The 18,456-nt window shown below is 35.2% G+C and overlaps 2 protein-coding genes and 1 pseudogene across 2 annotated transcripts; 1 reads left to right on the top strand and 2 right to left on the bottom strand.

Annotated features, from left to right (window-relative positions):
• The first annotated feature begins 1,491 nt into the window (after window positions 1-1,491).
• LOC137832903 (LEAF RUST 10 DISEASE-RESISTANCE LOCUS RECEPTOR-LIKE PROTEIN KINASE-like 2.1) lies at window positions 1,492-4,902 on the top strand. The gene is made up of 4 exons (XM_068641335.1): window positions 1,492-2,415; window positions 2,501-2,554; window positions 3,372-3,395; window positions 3,494-4,902. The coding sequence occupies exons 1-4, from the start codon at window positions 1,608-1,610 to the stop codon at window positions 4,723-4,725; spliced, it is 2,118 nt and encodes a 705-aa protein (XP_068497436.1). The 5' UTR covers window positions 1,492-1,607; the 3' UTR covers window positions 4,726-4,902.
• Window positions 4,903-5,571: 669 nt separating this feature from the next.
• On the bottom strand, window positions 5,572-10,491 carry LOC137809636 (putative disease resistance RPP13-like protein 1; annotated as a pseudogene).
• A 6,000-nt stretch (window positions 10,492-16,491) lies between these two features.
• LOC137809627 (uncharacterized) lies at window positions 16,492-18,085 on the bottom strand. The gene is made up of 2 exons (XM_068610735.1): window positions 17,723-18,085; window positions 16,492-17,652 (listed from the first exon to the last, which is right to left on the bottom strand). Exons 1-2 carry the CDS (start codon window positions 18,083-18,085, stop codon window positions 16,492-16,494), a joined length of 1,524 nt encoding a protein of 507 aa, XP_068466836.1.
• Between the last annotated feature and the right edge of the window lie 371 nt (window positions 18,086-18,456).

The following is an 18,456-nucleotide window of genomic DNA, read 5'->3' as shown; positions in this document are numbered from 1 at the left end:
TTTCTTGTTGATTCACTTCTATTTCAATACACATTATCCTTCAATATATATTCTTTCTATCTTGAACTTTTGTATGAGTAATTCTTCTAAAATTAAAGAAATGTATTGTTGTTTTTTTCAATACTTTAAGCAACGCTTTGAAAATTGTGGTTGTTATCAAGATTTTAGGCAACAGTTTTAAAATTGTTGTCTTTATAAAAACTGTGACCTATTACAAACGACCACACTCACCTAGACCATGGTTAAAAAACTGTTGCATAAACTTTAGGCCACGGTTTTAATGCTTTAAACCACGGTCTTATGCTTTTGCCTAATGTAATAATTGTTGTAGTGTGCTACTGAAAGTACTTTTTTGACAAATACAAGAAGATGATTTGAATGATGGATGGTAGAAACATTTAAGTTTATGGGAGAGTTTTGTTGAATAAACTTTAAATACTATTTTGTGGATTTAAATTTAGAAGTTAGTGGAAAATAAAAGAATGAGAGTTTCGATAGATGAAAGGCCAATAGTTATTAGTGGGGTTTTATGGCCATAATAAGGTTTTATTATGTTGTTAGTGGGGTTTTAAGACCATAATAAAGTTTTATTATTTTCTGTTTTAGAAGAGCTTGCTAATCCTATAAATAAACTGCTCTCTCAATTGTAAGTTGCAAAATGAAAAGATGTACAAAAGAGAAATTGAAGAAGAATATTTTTTTTCAAAAAATAGAGTGTGTTAACTTTGACCAAATTGATTGCTTTTATATTGCCATGATAAGAATAGGAAATGGAGTGCAATGAAAATAATAGTAATAAGCTAAGTTTTGAATTAAGGTTGGTGAACATTTATTCCTTGAAGGCTCGTCAACAACCAATAGGTGTTGAATCTTTCCACAGCTCTGTCATTGACAAGCTGTACTGAATTGGCATGAATGAATGAGTGGTTATGATATAGTCAAGCTCACAACCTTTCTTATATTTTCCAAGACTTGTCAGTTATTACGTACAAGAGTACAAAATGAATCACTTGCATCCTTATCCTCTTGGATTGAATGGGGTCCATGGAAGAACAAGATAATAAAACGAGACTGATTCATAATTACAGAGAATACTGAGATAATAATAAAAACGAAAGCTAAGAAAAGATAGAAAAGATACAATAGAGAAAATAGTTGTATTTTCTTCTATGTTAGATTTTAATCCATGGAAGTTTCACCCTCAGTAACCCCATAACAAGGTAAATCTAGCAACATATTTGGTATATTTTTAGAAAATTACAACAACATTGTTTAGTTTGTGTAACTAATCCCAAAGTAGTGAAAATAAGGAATATGTTATTGTTCATGTCACCCTTTTTGCCTTGATTGAAGTTATTGTGCCATGTGGGAGTGATAGTTGTCACATCATGTGTGGTGCTGCACCACTGGTGCATAGTGTAAAAGTCTGCACACGATGAACGACTTTGAAAGTTTATGATACTTGCTTGGTTACTATTTAGTAGTTGAACATGAACCAACATTAATTGTTTTGAATCAAAATTTAAACAAGTGGTCCTGCGTTGTAAGTTGATTTTGGTGAATTATATAACTATGATCTTGTCCACTTATACGACCAGAGGTAAACAATGGTGGTCTTATCTTCTTTCTGCTGCTCTGCACAATCACTGCTTGCCCGTGTGGCTATCATTATTGTACTATTCCGGCAAATTCACGCTGCCAAGGATCGTCCAATCTGTGCTCCTTCTTCCTGTGGCAAAATTGGCAACATAAGTTATCCTTTCCGACTCAAAGACGACCCACCTGGTTGCGGGCTCCCAGGGTTCGAATTAGATTGCGTAAAGAATGTGACAGTCTTCACTTTGTTTTCAGGGAAATACCATGTTCACAATATCAGCTACCAAACATACAGCATCCAATTGACTGATGCAGGTGTTGAGGAGGACATTGCTTGCTCCATTCCTCGCTATTTCATCTCTACATCGAACTTCACTGACATTGCTCCACTAACTTTCTGGAATGAGTATATGTATGGGCCTTCTTATTGGCCTCCGTATGTAGCGTTTCTAAACTGTAGTGATCGAGTGAGTGATGATCCTCGATACGTGGAAGTGAATGGCAGGCTTTGTGATTCTGGAGGCCATGTCTATGCTGTTCTTGCTTCTTCTGGTCAATTCACAGTGATGGACATCAAGGTTGGGTGCCATTTAAAGGCTGCTACCTTTACAAACAATAGCCATTGCAACAAAGTTTCCTATGCTGATATCCATGAGTGCCTGCATAATGGGTTTTCGTTGTATTGGGTACCAGTTCTTTGTACAGACCAATGTGGAAAGGGTGTAGGATGCTTCGTCAATCAAACAACTAATCAAATTGAATGTCAACAAGATTACTATTGCCAAGTTTTAGGCCAAGACTTTGAAAAGATCCATTGCGGTGAGAAAACATTCTTCTACCTGCAATTTTTCTGTCTCTTTTGTCAAGTACAATATAAGCTAATGTTTTCTTTTTCTGTTTCAAGGAAATCATGATCAAATTCTCTTATATATAGTTGCAATTCTATACTATATAGCAAGTAAGAGCTCTCTCCCATTTGTTCTTTCAATTACTACTGTATTCACTACTTAAAGTTCATCATTTTCATTTTGATTAATTAGTAGGCTATACATCTTCTGTACTATTTGTTTTAATAACCTGAAAGTTGTGCATCAAAGTTAATAAATTTTGAAACCCAAACCTTTCTATACTGAACTCAACAAGTAGTTGACAGGATTTTCTAAACAAAAGCCTTGAAGGGATATTCAGTGGGAGTTTTCAGTGAATTCCTATATTGACATAATGCATCAATTTTTTTTTTTCAGCAAAACTTTAATTAAATAAAAGGGAGCATTTGAGGGATGCTCAAACCCTTTTACACAAAAGAGACAAGAAGCCTCCCAAACAAACAAAACCAGCAAGGCTATGAACCAACTCAGAAAAATTCATCAAAACTCCAACAATTCTGCATGAAATGGTTTATACAGATCCTATTCCCCAGCTCCCACAAAAAACTTACAATCCTAAAAACAAAGCTAATAATTCCCCAGCCATAAGGCACACTATATTGCCATTTTACATTCAGGATATTTCCAAATTCATTTCCACATTATATATTTGTTTGAAAAGGATTTTGTGAAAGGACCATGAACTCCATCCCCCAAACACTAGACAAATCAGAAACAAAAAAAGTTATTTGGATGCATTGCATGACGCTAGAAATACATAGAATACTTAGAAATAGATGTTTGGTGGAAAAAGAAACACTTATGTTTTTCTATACTGTATCCAAAGTATATATCCTTTGAATATTGAGTGTTCTTTTCTTTTGATGCTATTATATTGCTATTTTGCAGGCTATGCTAAATACTGCATAATGGGTAATGGCTTGTCAACTGATTTCATATTTGAATAAACTTACTTATTAGACCAAACTTGGTTTATTTCCTTACACATTCAATGAAATTTATCTTCACAGGACTAATGTCCACAATAACACGTTCACCTAACTATTCGGGATGGGAAGGAAATATCATTTCATTAGCCCCTATTCTAATATTTGTGGCTTCAAGATTTCTATTTGGAGTGCCACTTTTGCTTGCACTATTTATCCATAGGTGGCGACGTAGGCATTACTCAATGTATGAAAACATTGAAACTTTTTTGCTACACAACAATCTAAATCCTATTAGGTACGGATACAGAGAAATTAAGAAAATGAGCAGAGGTTACAAAGTTAAATTGGGGGAAGGAGGTTACGGATCTGTATACAAAGGAAAACTTCGAAGTGGGTCAGAAGTAGCAATAAAGATGTTGAAAAAATCGAAAGCTGATGGACAAGATTTTATGAATGAAGTGGCTAGCATTGGAAGAATACATCATGTGAATGTGGTACATCTCATTGGATATTGTGCTGAAGGACAAAAGCGTGCTCTAGTTTATGAGTACATGCCAAATGGTTCATTAGATAAATACATATTCTCCAAAGAGGAAAGTATCCCTTTAAGTTATGAGAAAACATATGAAATATCTCTTGGCATAGCTCGTGGAATTGCTTATCTTCATCAAGGCTGTGATGTGCAAATTCTACATTTTGATATTAAGCCTCATAATATTCTTCTAGATGATGACTTCATTCCAAAGGTTTCAGATTTTGGACTTGCAAAGCTATATCCTGTCGAAGATAAGTCTGTTGCTTTGACTATGGCTAGAGGAACTTTAGGTTACATGGCTCCAGAATTATTCTACAATAATGTTGGTGGAGTATTCAATAAGGCCGATGTGTATAGTTTTGGAATGCTTTTGATGGAAATGGGAAGTAGGAGAAGGAACTCAAATCCTCATGCAGAACATTCAAGCCAACAGTACTTCCCCTTTTGGATATATGATCAAATTAAAGATGAAAAAGAGACTCACATAGAAGATGCCTCAGAAGAGGATAAGATTATGGTGAAAAAAATGTATGTAGTTTCCCTTTGGTGTATACAATTAAAACCAAATGACCGTCCTTCAATGAAGAGAGTTGTGGAGATGCTTGAAGAAAAAGTTGAAAGTCTTGAAATGCCTCCTAAGCCTGTTTATTATCCCCCTGAAACAGTTGGACATGATTGTGGAGACAACTCAAACCAATCATCATGGAGTGGTTCAACTAGTTCTAGCAAAAATCTTGGCAAAACCAACTCTAATCATCCATGGGAGAGCAACGCTTGACGATAAAGAACATTGCTTAGAGCTAAATTGGTCGTCCTTAAAAAGATTGATTTAGAAGGAGTTAGCTGTTAACAGGGAAAAGGTTTTTAATTTTAAAGTGGTTGCTGTTATATTTGTTGTTGCCTAGCATACATCATGGTCAGGAAAGTTTCATTTAATAATATATATTTGAATAAATTGATTCTCCAAATTAAATGTACTTGAAACTTTTGGCAAAGCTTTGGGTTTCATAGAACTATTAGTTGCACTTATGGATTACTTAAGACCTTCAAATAAAGTCAGTGGCCTTTCTTTGGCTGATGAACCAGCATTTAATATTTATTCATTTTATATAACTCTAATATCTTGAAAATAAAGAGTTACATAATTAAATGCACACAAGATTTTGGTCAACTACAGTTCCAGACTCAAGCGAAAATCAAGAATGGAAACTACTTAAAACTTTGGAGTCAAACTAGTTTTAAGAATTTTTTGTCTCCTATTCTTGGAATAAATGATGCCATATTCTTGTCAACGATAGTCTCCTACAATGCAATAAAATTAATTTCATATTACTCAAACATATATGCATACTTCAATCGGAAGTAAAAATGTACAAGGTAAAACCACTTTGGCTATATTTAAGCTCTGTTTGTAGCATACAAAGAACATTTTCTTTTCTTGAAAATCAATTCTCATGCAATTTTAGAAACAAAATTAAACAGTGAGATATTTTGTCCACATTAAATTCCAAGATGAGTGTAGCACATGAAAACCCTTTGAGACTTCCACAAATGATTATTTACAAAATCATAGATCCGTAGAGAAGTAAGAGAAATTGGAAGAAAACCTTCATCAGGAAAAGACCTATTTCCCATTCATTTTCACCATTCCATGGTGCCCCAAAAGTTGTTTGCAGTGTCGAATATATAGTGTCTCAAAATGAAGAATTTGTACTGGCAGGTGGTCTTTCAGCTTGGGACAATAATGAATAGCAAGATGTTGAAGATGTGGAAAAGCACATCTCATAGTTTCACATTCCCATTTCTCCCATCCTTTCATGCGGGAGAATTTCAATGTCTCCAAGGATGGAAAGGAACAAGAGCTACTCATGTAAAAGTCACATTCAATAATGAATGATCACCAAACCAAGTTCGACTAACTTTAGCTCCACAAGGTGTGTTTTATTTTTCAAATCCACTGCTTTTGCATCCGAGGGGTTCTCAATATTCTGCAGCTCCCCAATTGATAGCTTTCCATGCATATCGCGTTGTCCTAGTTGTTGAATGCTGAATTCCTTACTTCTTCCAACATCAAACGAACTCATCAACACTTGAAGATTCTTCAATTTTTCCAAATGTTTTGGCACCTTTATCACTTCAGTATCCATAAATTCAAGGCGACACAAATTGGTGAGTTTGTGTAAATTTGAGAGCAGTTCCTTGAACAGTGCACAATTGTTGAGCTTCAGTATTTGCAAGTTGTAGAGTGAACATGTTGACTCGGGCAGTCTTTCTAATGAGCGGAGATGCTTAAGATTGCCTACTGAGTCAGGGACCTTTGTAAGGTTAGAACAGTTAGACACAGACAAGCCTGTGAAATGCAACCTGAAGGAAAGAAGAGAGAAGAGCAGCACCAAGCAACTCTGCAGCCATGGTAGGAATTCGGAAAGGGAGCAGAGTAGATGAATGAAAATTGCAGCTAGTGGCAATGGCTCAGTGCAGGGTTAATATTCTGAGTCATTTGATCTTCTTTAATGCTGCTGAATCAAGATAATCATTTTTTCAAACTAGTTAATAAATAAACCCAAATGATATAATATTGTGTTTATTCCATATTGTTCTTTTCATTGCTTTGTTTTTGCATCTCATTCCATATATGTAATTAGATTATTGCAAAATGATGCAGCAGCTCTATTGTAGTATATCAACGTAAGATGGATCTAGCTTGCTATTATACTAACTTTTGAGACATGCATGTACAAAATTGAAGAATGATATGCATTAAGTCCTTCTATTATTTATATTTGTAGCATATACATCATTATATAAAAAAGAAAAAAATATATATATGTGTATAAATATAAATTTCTGTGCATATTTCATTATAATAGTTGATACACATTCAAAACAATAATAAACCACATTATTTACTTCGGTATATACAAGTGTCGAATGTGAGCAATTTTTTCCCAGTCTTCGCCTCCTTCTTTCTGGCAACGCTGTTTCAGCAAAGGACACTGGTTTATTATAAGATTTAAAATTGATTTGGGAAGACCCTCCTGTGGTAAGCGTTGGAGGTTAGGGCAGTCAAAAAGTGTCAGTGTTTGAAGGGATGAGAGTTGATAGAGACCCTTGTACTCCAGTTTCTCTAGATTCGGACAATGATAGATGGATAGATCAGTAAGAGAGAGTGGAAGCAAACCTTCGTCAGGAAAACATTCTGCATCCACTTCTTCAAACTTCAACCTTTTCAAAGAACAAATGTCACCGAAAGCTCCTTTTAGTGAGCCCACAAGTCTAGAGCACTTACGGATTCTCAGCTCTTTTAGATTTGATGGCAAACTTCTGTTGGGGAACAACTCAAGTCTTGGACAGTCTTCTATGGATAGATACCAGAGAGATGGAAGCAGCAGATGCATGTTTGCAGGCAATGATTCTAATTTATGGCACCTACTGATACGAAGATGCTCCAGCTGATTATGGATGAGACCCAGTGAAATCATTTGTAAATTACCAAAGCCACTGAGTTGAAGGGTCGTGAGTGTTTGGAAGAAATCCAGTGAAAAGGTACATCAAGAGACACAGTCATCACTTACTGACTCCAAAAGTGAATATATCACTAACAGATCAAGAGTGTTGGACTTCCCAACAATTTCCAGCAATGATGTTTGCATGTTGTGCCCACCCATTGTAAGACTTCTCAGTGAAGCACAGTCCAACTGCAACTTTCCACAGTCACTTAGGAGTAAATATAGAGTCCTGGGAGCGGAAGCCTCAAGTTCTTGACAGTCTTCAATTTGTAGTCTTTCCAAAGGAACAACTTGCTCTGGCAGCTCTCCTTTCAGCTTCGGGCATTTTCTTATGAAAAGTTGTCGTAGACATGGAAAAGCACGTGTCAGAGCTTGGCATTCCCACTTTTCCCATTGACTCATATTGGAGAACTCTAATGTTTCAAGGGATTTAAATGAACAAGAGTTGTTCCCATGAAAATCAGCATCAATACTCACTATCTCATCAAACCCTGAAATCTCCAGCTTCTTCAGAAATGGCAAAAGACCAAGCGGAGGAAAATGTTGGCAACATGTACAATTCATAAAGGATAAGGACACCAGATTCAGTAACGAATTATCGAGTACCCAATTTGGAAGTTGTTTACCAACAAAGTTCCTTACTGATAACTTCTTCAAGTATTTTGAAGGTTGTAGATTCTCAATTACATCCCCAGCTTTGGTTGAATCAACAGAGGAGCTGTCCATAATATTCCATTCTAACTGTAGCTCCACAAGGTCTGGTTTGTTCTTCAAATCTGCTTCTGATGCATAAGAGGGATTCTCAATATTCTGCAGCTCATGAATTGCTAGACTTCCATGAAGATTGAGTTGTCCTAATTTCTGAATACTGAATTCCTTATTTTTCTCAACATAAAACGAACTCATCAATACTTGGAGATTCTTGAGCTTTCCCAAATGTGCTGGCACAATTTTGACTTTAGTATTTATAAATTCAAGGTATCGCAGATTGTCCAGTTGATGCAAATATGAGGGAAGCTCCTTCAATCTTGGACAATAGTTCAGCTTCAGTATTTGCAACTTGTAGAGTAAACTTAAGGAGTCAGGTAATTTTTCTATTTTAGTAAAAGAGATATCTAATGAACGGAGATGCTTAAGATTTCCTACAGATTTAGGCACCTCTCTAAGGTTACGACAATGAGACAGAGACAAGAAGCGTATGAACTTAAATTTGGAGAACAAGTCATCTATCGACATCTTACAATACCAAGGGAAACAAAAAGGATTATACATTCTCATGTCAGTTCGCATAAATGTATACAACTTTTGAGTATCAATCAAACTTCCGAACCCATCAAAATGTACAACACCACTGGTAGGAAATGAAAAATGATGGCTTGTCTTGGGTATACCTTTTGGTTCATCAACTCCTAACCTGATGCAGATGTCCTCACAAACGAATTTTGCCAAATCATTTAGAAGGTCATGTATGATAAAATGCTTTTCCTCTTCTTTTCCGGATTCTTGAAAGAAAGACCAAGATAACAAATCATTGAAATATTGTTCTCCAACTTCTTTAGGAATCCTTTTTTGTAGTGGACTTTCTAGAAAATTTTCAGCCAACCACAGTTGAATTAAACACTCCTTGTCAAACCTATAACCTTTGGGAAATAAGGCACAAAAAGCAAAACATTTCTTCAGATGAGAAGGAAGGTGGAGATAACTCAATCTTAAAGCAGGGAGTATATCACTTTCATTTTCTGAAAAATCCCATATCTCACTTTTCATAATGCTTTCCCATTCCCAAACGGATGTTTTACTGTGTAATAGACTTCCCATTGTTTTTAAGGCTAGAGGAAGCCCATTACATTTTTCAACTATCTTCTTACCAATCTCCAAGAAGTCAGGATCTGGTTGAGGATTAGAAATTTGAAATGCATGTTTTGCGAACAAGTCCCAGCAATAATCTTTGCTTAATACCTTCAAAAGGTGTTTTTCTGATCTCATGGTAACAGCAACCTTCTCACTACGTGTAGTGACAAGAATCCTACTTTCTTGGCCTCCAAAAAGTAAGGGTTTCTGCACATCCTCCCATTTAGATTGTCTTTCGTTCCAAACGTCATCCAAAATGAGAAGAAATTTCTTCCCCGTCAATTTTTCTTCCAGTCTTCTCTGAACCACTTCCTGTTGTATACTATGATCAGTTGAGCTGGTAATTGTGTCCAGAATTGCTCTAGATACATTGAGAACATCAAATTCTTGTGGAACACTGACCCAAGCTTTAATATCAAATTTACCTTCAATCTTTGGGTCATTGAATACATGTTGGGCAAGTGAGGTCTTACCCAACCCACCCATGCCCACAATAGAAAGTATAGATAGGTTGTTCTGAGTGTCAGAGGTGAGCCAGTTAAGGACAAATTCTTTGTGATCATCTCTGCCATAAATAACACTTTCATTTGGCAAAGATGTATATGTTAATCTACTGCTCGATCCTGATCCAACCCCAACACCACTAGCCTTTTTCAAACCTAGAAAATCGCTTTGGGTAGCAAGATGTTCTAGGTCCTCAATGACTTGTTGCATGTTGGATTCAATTTCATTTTCAAAGAAAGTGACAAAAGAAGATTTGAGGGAATTCCACACCTTGTTAGTAGCACTCTGAGACTCAGCTTCCACTTGGCGACTTTTGGAGAGTTCATAATCTATTTCCTCCAAGAGATCTTCTGCATCAAACACAACATCTTTTGCCCTGAGAAGCCAATCTCTAACACGTGGATCAGTGAACTGCTTTTGCTCTGCATCAAAAGCCACAACATCAATGGCTAGGAGCTTCATCTTCAAGTCGCTGAGTTGCTTCTTTTTGTGTTTTCTTGCACCGAATATGTGGACAAGACGGGAAGCCAAAGTGTCAATAGTCCTCTCGACGAATGTAGAAACAAGAGCACCGGTAACCATTTCTAGTGCCATGGTAAGAAGAGGAAAGGGAGTGGATGAATGAAAGTGAGTAATTTGGTGTGAAGCTTAGGCCTTTGATTGCGTGCAGTGCAATGGAAATAATAGTAACAACCTTTTTTTTTTTAAATGATGCCTTTGAAGGCTAGTGAGCCAGTAATAATGGTCAATTACGGTGGCTAACTAATGAATAAATAAACCGAAATTAACCTTGCATGTATATATTTGAAAATAGCATTGTAAAGGACAAAAAGAATTTGATGTTGCAGTAAAATATAAATAACTGTAACTCTCATGACATGAATAATTAGATGATAACAAAGTGTGATGCAGCTATCTAATAGTATATTAAAGCATGAAGCAGGTAGCTGTATATTATAATAATGAGGAATTTCATGCATGGTTGCTTAAAGATGGTTCTGAAGTGCAGATAGTGGCAAATTCTGATGAAATGAGTGGTAATGAGGTATTTTTATGAATGATTGCTTTATTTTAAGATTGCTGAGCATAATTTGTTTTTGATGCCAACAATAATTGTCAGTTTCAGCCACAAACTAACAAATAATTAAATCCAAATAATCTAACATTAATATTTGAAAGCAACCATATAGTATTGACAGAGAGAAATTGATTTTGCTGTAAAATATAATATAACATACCTGCAACTCTTTCCATGTAATGCAACTCATTTCATAATATGCAAATAAAGTTACATTAATTGGTTAACTTCCTCTTCATTTCAAATGGAAAACTACATATTCAAAATTTTGTTGTCCTTATTGAATAGAAGAGCTCAGTCCAACCATGTTCAAAACCCAAATATATACATGATTTATGCTTATTTTATACAAAATTCATTAATAATTTTGTCTTACACAGTTAGCTAAACAAAGATATAGATTTTGAATTAATTAAGAGTTTTAATTAACCATTACTCTCTTTGCTTGAAAGTTATTTTCACAGCTTTATCTTACTCTAAGGCAGAAAAAATACATGCAGGTCAAAAGTGCTCAGAAGGTTATGAAAAGAGGATCGAAGAATGAACTAATAAGAAGGTTGATTTTGAAGAAAGGATTCCCTAATAGCTTTTGAAACTGTATCGGCCATTTGGGCAGCATGTAACAATGAAATCGAATGAGGGATAGGTTGAGGTCAAGTTATGTGTTGAAAATCTCACACCAAGTAAAGATAAGGCCAATTTACACGATATAAGTGAATATAATCCTAACTTTATAAGTTAATTTTCGAAGGATGAGTTTTTAAACTCAGTTTTTAATATGATATCAAAAACTATTTTTGGCAATAACTTCATAAAATTCCCTAGAATAAATGAATTTTTGCTGCATTCTAGAAGTAAGTTCTTAGAGGAGAAAGGTAATATGATGCATATTTTGGCTCAAAACTGCACCTATTTCAATGCTCCATGCAGCGGTCTCTAAGACAGAAGGCTTAGAAAACTCTGGAAGAGCTAGTACAAGGGCCTTAGTGATGGCAGCTTTCATATTTGCAAATGTTGAGGCAGAAACATCATGCCAAGAGAAACTAAATTTGTTTAAAGGAAAAGCTATAGAAGCACATCCTTTAGTTACCTGTGATAATACCTCAATCGTTTTAGATGAATAACTGTTATAAAATATACTAAATGGTGTAAGCCAAACTAGCACAGCTTGCACCTTGTCCATAGCCACACCATGTTCAAAAATTGTATGACCTAAGTATTCCATCTGTTGTATCACAAAGGTGCATTTGGACAGTATTGCACTCAACTTATGTTGTTGCAATAATTGTAAAACTGATTCCAAATGTTGCAAATGAGATAACTATGTTGGACTACATACCAAAATATCATTAAAAAAAACAGGACATTTTTCTCAACAAATGTCTAAGCACAACATGCATCAAACATTGAAAAAAGTGGCAGGGCATCAAACTATCCAATAGAAGATCTGTGCTTGGCATACCATTCACAGAACCTTGAAAACGCTTAACGTTGAAGCAGAAGCTCCCTTTTAAGGCATTGTAAGATAGATTTGGTTCAGACAGAAACAGGGCAACAAAATATTTCAGGTTCATCAAGAGGGTCAGTGTGTGGTTCAATAGATTCTTCATTCTCTTCTAGCTGCATTAACAAGTATTGTTTATTGGGACGTTTGTGAGAGGGACAAAACTTGTCATCACAAGTAAAACATAATTCCTTGCCTATAGAGTTGCATTTCATATGAAAGCATGGAACAACCTCTCTATCTTAATGGATCACATCAATTGCTAATCCTTCTTCATTGGAAATATGATAATAATCGAAATATTGTTCATCCATACCCCTTTATTACAATGCAATATTTATAATAACAAATTAACCATATCATCATTGAATTTGTTTTCTTAGTGTGCACACCATGTTTCATTTCTTCCTCTGCTGTAGCTTGGGTCCAACACTTAACAAAAGACTTTTTTTTGTCTCTTCTTCATTCGCATCATTTTCTAGGGTGTTTCTCCCTGCACTCTAACAAATGACTTTCTGCACCCCATCATTCTAGGAAAAAACTATTTTATCCCTTTTAAAAATGACTTTCAGATTATTTTTTTCCGGAATACATTTTATGAATTCCAAATTTACCATTCTGAAAATCAAAAAAATATGTTCCCAAAAAGATGTTCCATAATGAATTTTTGCCTTCCGAATTTTCTATTCTAAAAACACACTTTGCTTATGGAACCTTTATTCCGTAAACACATTTTGCTTCCGAAACCCTTATTCTAAAATCCTCCAAAAATCAAGAATAATTTTGGTATTGCAAAGAATGTAGGGGGCAAGAAGAAAAACATAGAGGTGCGGGAAGAAATACCCCATTTTCTAAGGTCCAACCAGCTTCTTGGCACATAGCCTTGACAAGATAAAGTCAGGTGCAGAAAGCAACAGCTTTCATGTTATTAATGGTTTAATCTTTATCTTTATTAGTTATCTTATTACTCTGGTTTTTATAAATGTAGTACATTTTTTAATTTGATTCCTATAATTAAAGAAAACAAATTAAGAATACTAAGAATCAAAATTAGAGACCAACTAAACAATGGACAGTGTATATAAAAATTACATTAAAATATATAAAAAGATTAATGGTTAACATATATCCAACAAACCACAATTAGACATATAGATTAATTTAATACATTTTATATATATAATAATCAGATTGATAATTCAAAATAAAAACTACATTATAAAACTGTCTATATAAAATTTAATCAAACACCACAAGAGGCATCAGAGTGGACAAAAGCCGACAATTTCTCATCTCAAAGTGTTTGGTAGTGTGGCTTATGCTCACGTACCAGATGAATGAAGAACGAAGCTCGAAGAAAAAAGCAAAAGGTATATTTTTATTGGATATGATGAGAAGACAAAAGGGTACAAGCTACTTGACCCGATAAGCAAGAAGGTGATGGTGAGTTGTGATGTGCAAATAAATGAAGCAAGGGAGTGAGATTGGAACTATTCTTTGGAGGCTATCATTGAAGTTGGAGAATCATCAATCGTTGCACCAACAAGTATACAAAAGTGTTTTGAAACTACTGATGATAAAGATGAACCACGACAACCAAATATGCAAAGTTTGCAAGATTTATATGATTCGAAAAATGAAGTACACCTTGTATGTCTTTTGGTAAATGCTGAAAATATCAACTTTGAAGAGGCAGTGGAAGACGGGAAGTGGCAAACTACCATGGATGAGGAGATTAAAGAGATTGACCACAACAACACATGGGAGCTAACAAAATTTCCAGAAGGAAGTCAGCCCATTGCTGTGAAATAGGTATTCAAGAAAAAGATTAATGCTCAAGGCGAGATAGAGCAGTGCATGACGCAACTCGTATCGAAGGGATGCAAACAAAAGGAGGGAATCGACTATGATGAGGTGCTTGCTTTCGTTGTAAGAATGGAGATAATTCAATTGCTCATTTCCCAAGCGGATCAATTTAAATGGCTGATATTTCAAATGGATGTCAAGTCGGCATTCTTGAATGGTGTTCTTGAAGAAAAAGTCTACATCAAGCAACCACCTGGGTAGATGAAAATCGAAGAAAAGAAGAAGGTGCTAAAATTGAAGAAGGCACTTTATGGTTTGAAGTAAGCACTGCGGGTATGGAATACTCATATCGATACATATTTCAAGGAGAATGGGTTTAGGCAATGTCCTTATGATCATGCCCTTTACACAAATAAGAGTGGAGGTAACATGATATTTGTTGCTCTTTATGTCGATGATGTCCATTTTTATGGGTAACAATGATGAGATGATAGAAGAGTTCAAGAGCATAATGACATGAGAATTTGAGATGAAAAATTTGGGATTCATGAAGTTTTTCCTTGGTTTGGAGGTTAGACAAGAAGATATGGCTAATTTTGTATCATAGAAGGCATATGCAAAAGAGATTTTGAAAAAGTACAAGATGGAAAATTGCAACCCAGTATCAATACCAAGGGAACCAGGTGCAAAACTCTCAAAGTTCAATGGAGAAGAACGTCTCGATGTGAGTAGATACCAGAGTTTGGTACGAAGCCTTCACTGTCTCACATGCACAAGGTTGGATCATTCAATAAGTTTCGGCATTATAAGTCAGTTCAAGGATGATTCGGTTTACTCACATTGGAAGGCATTGAAGCGAGTCCTATGGTACATCCAAGGTATTGTATCACTCGAGTTATTCTACTCGAAAGCAGAAGATTACAAGTTGGTTAGATACTATAAAAACGATTGGTGCGGAGACATAGACGATTGAAAAAGTACATTGGGATATGTATTCTTTATGGGCAACACAACATTTTCTTGGCTTTGAAAGAAGCAACCAATCGTTACACTATCGACGTGTGAAGCTGAATATGTGACAACATCTTAGTGTGTATGTCATGCGCTATGGCTTAGAAACTTGTGAGCAAGATGGAGCTAAAGCAACTAGGTGCAACTGTGATACAAGTTGACAACAAATAAAAAATTGAGTTGGCAAAGAACTCAGTGAACCATGAAAGAAGCAAACACATTGACATTCGTTTTCACTTTATCCATGATCATGTGAAGAAAGGAAGTGTGGAATTGGTGCATGTGGCAAGTCAGGATCATGTTGCAGATATCTTCACAAAACCGCTACCGAAAGTACTTTTTGACAAATACAAGAAGATGATTGACATGATGGATGGTAGAAACATTTAAGTTTATGGGGGAGTTTTGTTAAATAAACTTTAAATGCTATTTTGTGGGTTTAAATTTAGAAGTTAGTGGGAAATAAAAGAATGAGAGTTTCGATAGATGAAAGACCAATAGTTATTATAGTGGGGTTTTATGACCATCATAAGATTTTATTATGTTGTTAGTGGGGTTTTAAGGTCATAATAAAGTTTTATTATTTTCTGTATTAGAAGAGCTTGCTAATCCTATAAATAGGTTGTCTCTTAATTGTAAGATGCACAATGAAAAGATATAGAAAAAAAATAGAAAAAGAGTATTTTTTTCAGAAAATAGAGTGTGCGTGTTAACTTTGACAAAATTGATTGTTTTTCACTGCCATGGTAAGAATAGGGAATGAAGTGGATTAATGAAACTGATAATGGAGTGCAACGGAAATAATAGTAATAAGCTAAGTATTGAATGATGGGATTTAGTTAAGGTTGGTGAACATTTTTTCCATGATGGCTCGTCAACAACCAATAGGTGTGAGTCTTTCCACGACACTGTCAATAATGAATTGGCATGAATGAATGAGTGGTTATGATATAGTCAAGCTCATAACCTTTCTTATATTTTCCAAGACTTGTGAGTAGAAAATTGTTGGTTTTTAGAATATTTCAGAGGAAGATATTTTATTATCTTTGCTGACAATTACATTTATAATACTTACAGTAACAAACTCTTAACTAATTTAATGAGCAGTTACCTAGAAATATTAAATAAACAATTAAAACAGAATAATAAAATATCACTTGCAGTTAAAAAACAGAATTTCCAACACTCCTCCTTGATTTTTTGAACTGCAAATTCCAATCTTCTATCTTGAGAACTCAAACTTTTTGGCGGGAAGTGGCTTGGTAAACAAATTTGCAATTTTTATTTTTTTTTCATCCTCGCTTTGCTTAATCTCCATTCAACATCTTTTGATTTGACATAAGATGCAGATTCTAAAAGACTGTTATCAAAGCCTAAGCTGATAAAATAACCTTTGTCTTCTTTTCCTTTCACAATTAAACCTTTAGGTTGCTCAACAGAAATTTCCTCTTCAAGAAATCCATTTATGAATGTTGACTTGACATCCATTTGATGTACCTTTCTATTTCGAGGTATGTCAACAAGCTCCCGAGTTTTGTTCTTCACAATCATATACACCTCTTCCTCCATTGTCTTTTCCGCCTTTGGATTATTGATAACTTCTTTGTGATCAAAAGGTTCTTTGTGATCCACAGGTTCACATATTGCAACGTTACATCTATGATATATATCAGAGAGTAATCGATTGCCTTTAATTGGTGGATCATCTTCCATTTCAGATTTTTGCATCTTGAGAAGTCCTTGATCAGACGACTCCTCCTGAAATAGATCTAATGAGAAACTTTTGTCTCTCATTTGTACCTTGAACAAATCTTGTCCGGTAGCATCCTTGATCAAACAATGGTTATCTTCAAAAAACACCTTGAAGCCTTTTTGCAGCAACTGACCAACACTCAATAAATTTTGGTCTATGTTAGGTACATATAACACATCAGTAATAGTTTTAGTACCTGAATGTGTTGCTACAACAATGGTTCCTATTCCTTTTACTGAAATGTGACCCCCATGGCCTATCTTGACCTTTGAAATTTTTGAAGGCTTCAACTCCTTGAAAAGTTTTTTTTCATAAGTCATGTGATTTGTGCATCCACTATCAATTAGCCACGATGCACTTGAAATATTGTTGGAGAGACCAGTTGCAACGAAAAGTACATCCTCCTCCTCATTTGCAAATTGAGCATCTACGTCTTTTTGCTCACTTTGGTTCACATCTTGTTGCTCACTTTGGTTTCTACAAATGACTGCTTCATGCCCAAGTTGATTGCACTTGTTGCACTTAGCATCAGGTCTTCTCCAACACTTAAACGGTGGATGACCTAATTTGTTGCAATGCTTACAAGGAGGGTAATTTCTCCTTTTGTTGTTATTGTGTGCAACAACTTCTTCATTTCCTTGCTGGTTCTGCTTGATCTGGCTACCTTTGTTTCTCCACAATTCTTTAATCTTTTAACACAGATCCAAGCAATCTCACTTTGTTGGCAATGCTTAGAAGTCTGTCAGAATACTCTTTTACAGTTTCTGACTCCTCCATTCTCTGCAGTTCAAACTCCCTGATTAGATTCAGCACTTGCATTCCACGAATCCTCTCATCACCTTCATATTCGGCTTTAAGGTAATCCCAGATTTCTTTTGCTGACTTCAAGGACATTATCCTTGTGAATACCATAGGAGATACAGCTGCAAATAAACATGCTTTTGCCTTTGATCTTTTCATCTTTTGTTCCTTCTGTGATTTTATTTGTGCCACGGTAGGGTTTTCTGGAAGGGACTGAATTTCCTCTTCTACAGCTTCCCATAAATCCAATGCTTCTAGGTAGGTCTCCATACGAACAGCCCACATTTGATAATTGTCTCCATCAAAGACAGGTGGTGTCATTGCTGAAAAATTGAAACCTCCTTCCATTGATGCACTCTATTAACCTCACGGATCCCTCAAGAAGATAGCTCTGATACCAATTGTTGGTTTTTAGAATATTTCAGAGGAAGATATTTTATTATCTTTGCTGACAATTACATTTATAATACTTACAGTAACAAACTCTTAACTAATTTAATGAGCAGTTACCTAGAAATATTAAATAAACAATTAAAACAGAATTAAAACAGAATAATAAAATATCACTTGCAGTTAAAAAACAGAATTTCCAACAATGACATGCATCCTTCTCCTCTTGGATTGAATGGGGTCCATGGAAGAACAAGATAATAAAAAGAGACTGATTCATAATTACAGAGAATAATGAGATA

Source organism: Phaseolus vulgaris, chromosome 11, assembly GCF_000499845.2.
Source record: "Phaseolus vulgaris cultivar G19833 chromosome 11, P. vulgaris v2.0, whole genome shotgun sequence".
NCBI lineage: Eukaryota > Viridiplantae > Streptophyta > Magnoliopsida > Fabales > Fabaceae > Phaseolus > Phaseolus vulgaris.
Note: the sequence above shows the minus strand (reverse complement) of the source record. Positions and strands in the feature narration are given on the sequence as shown.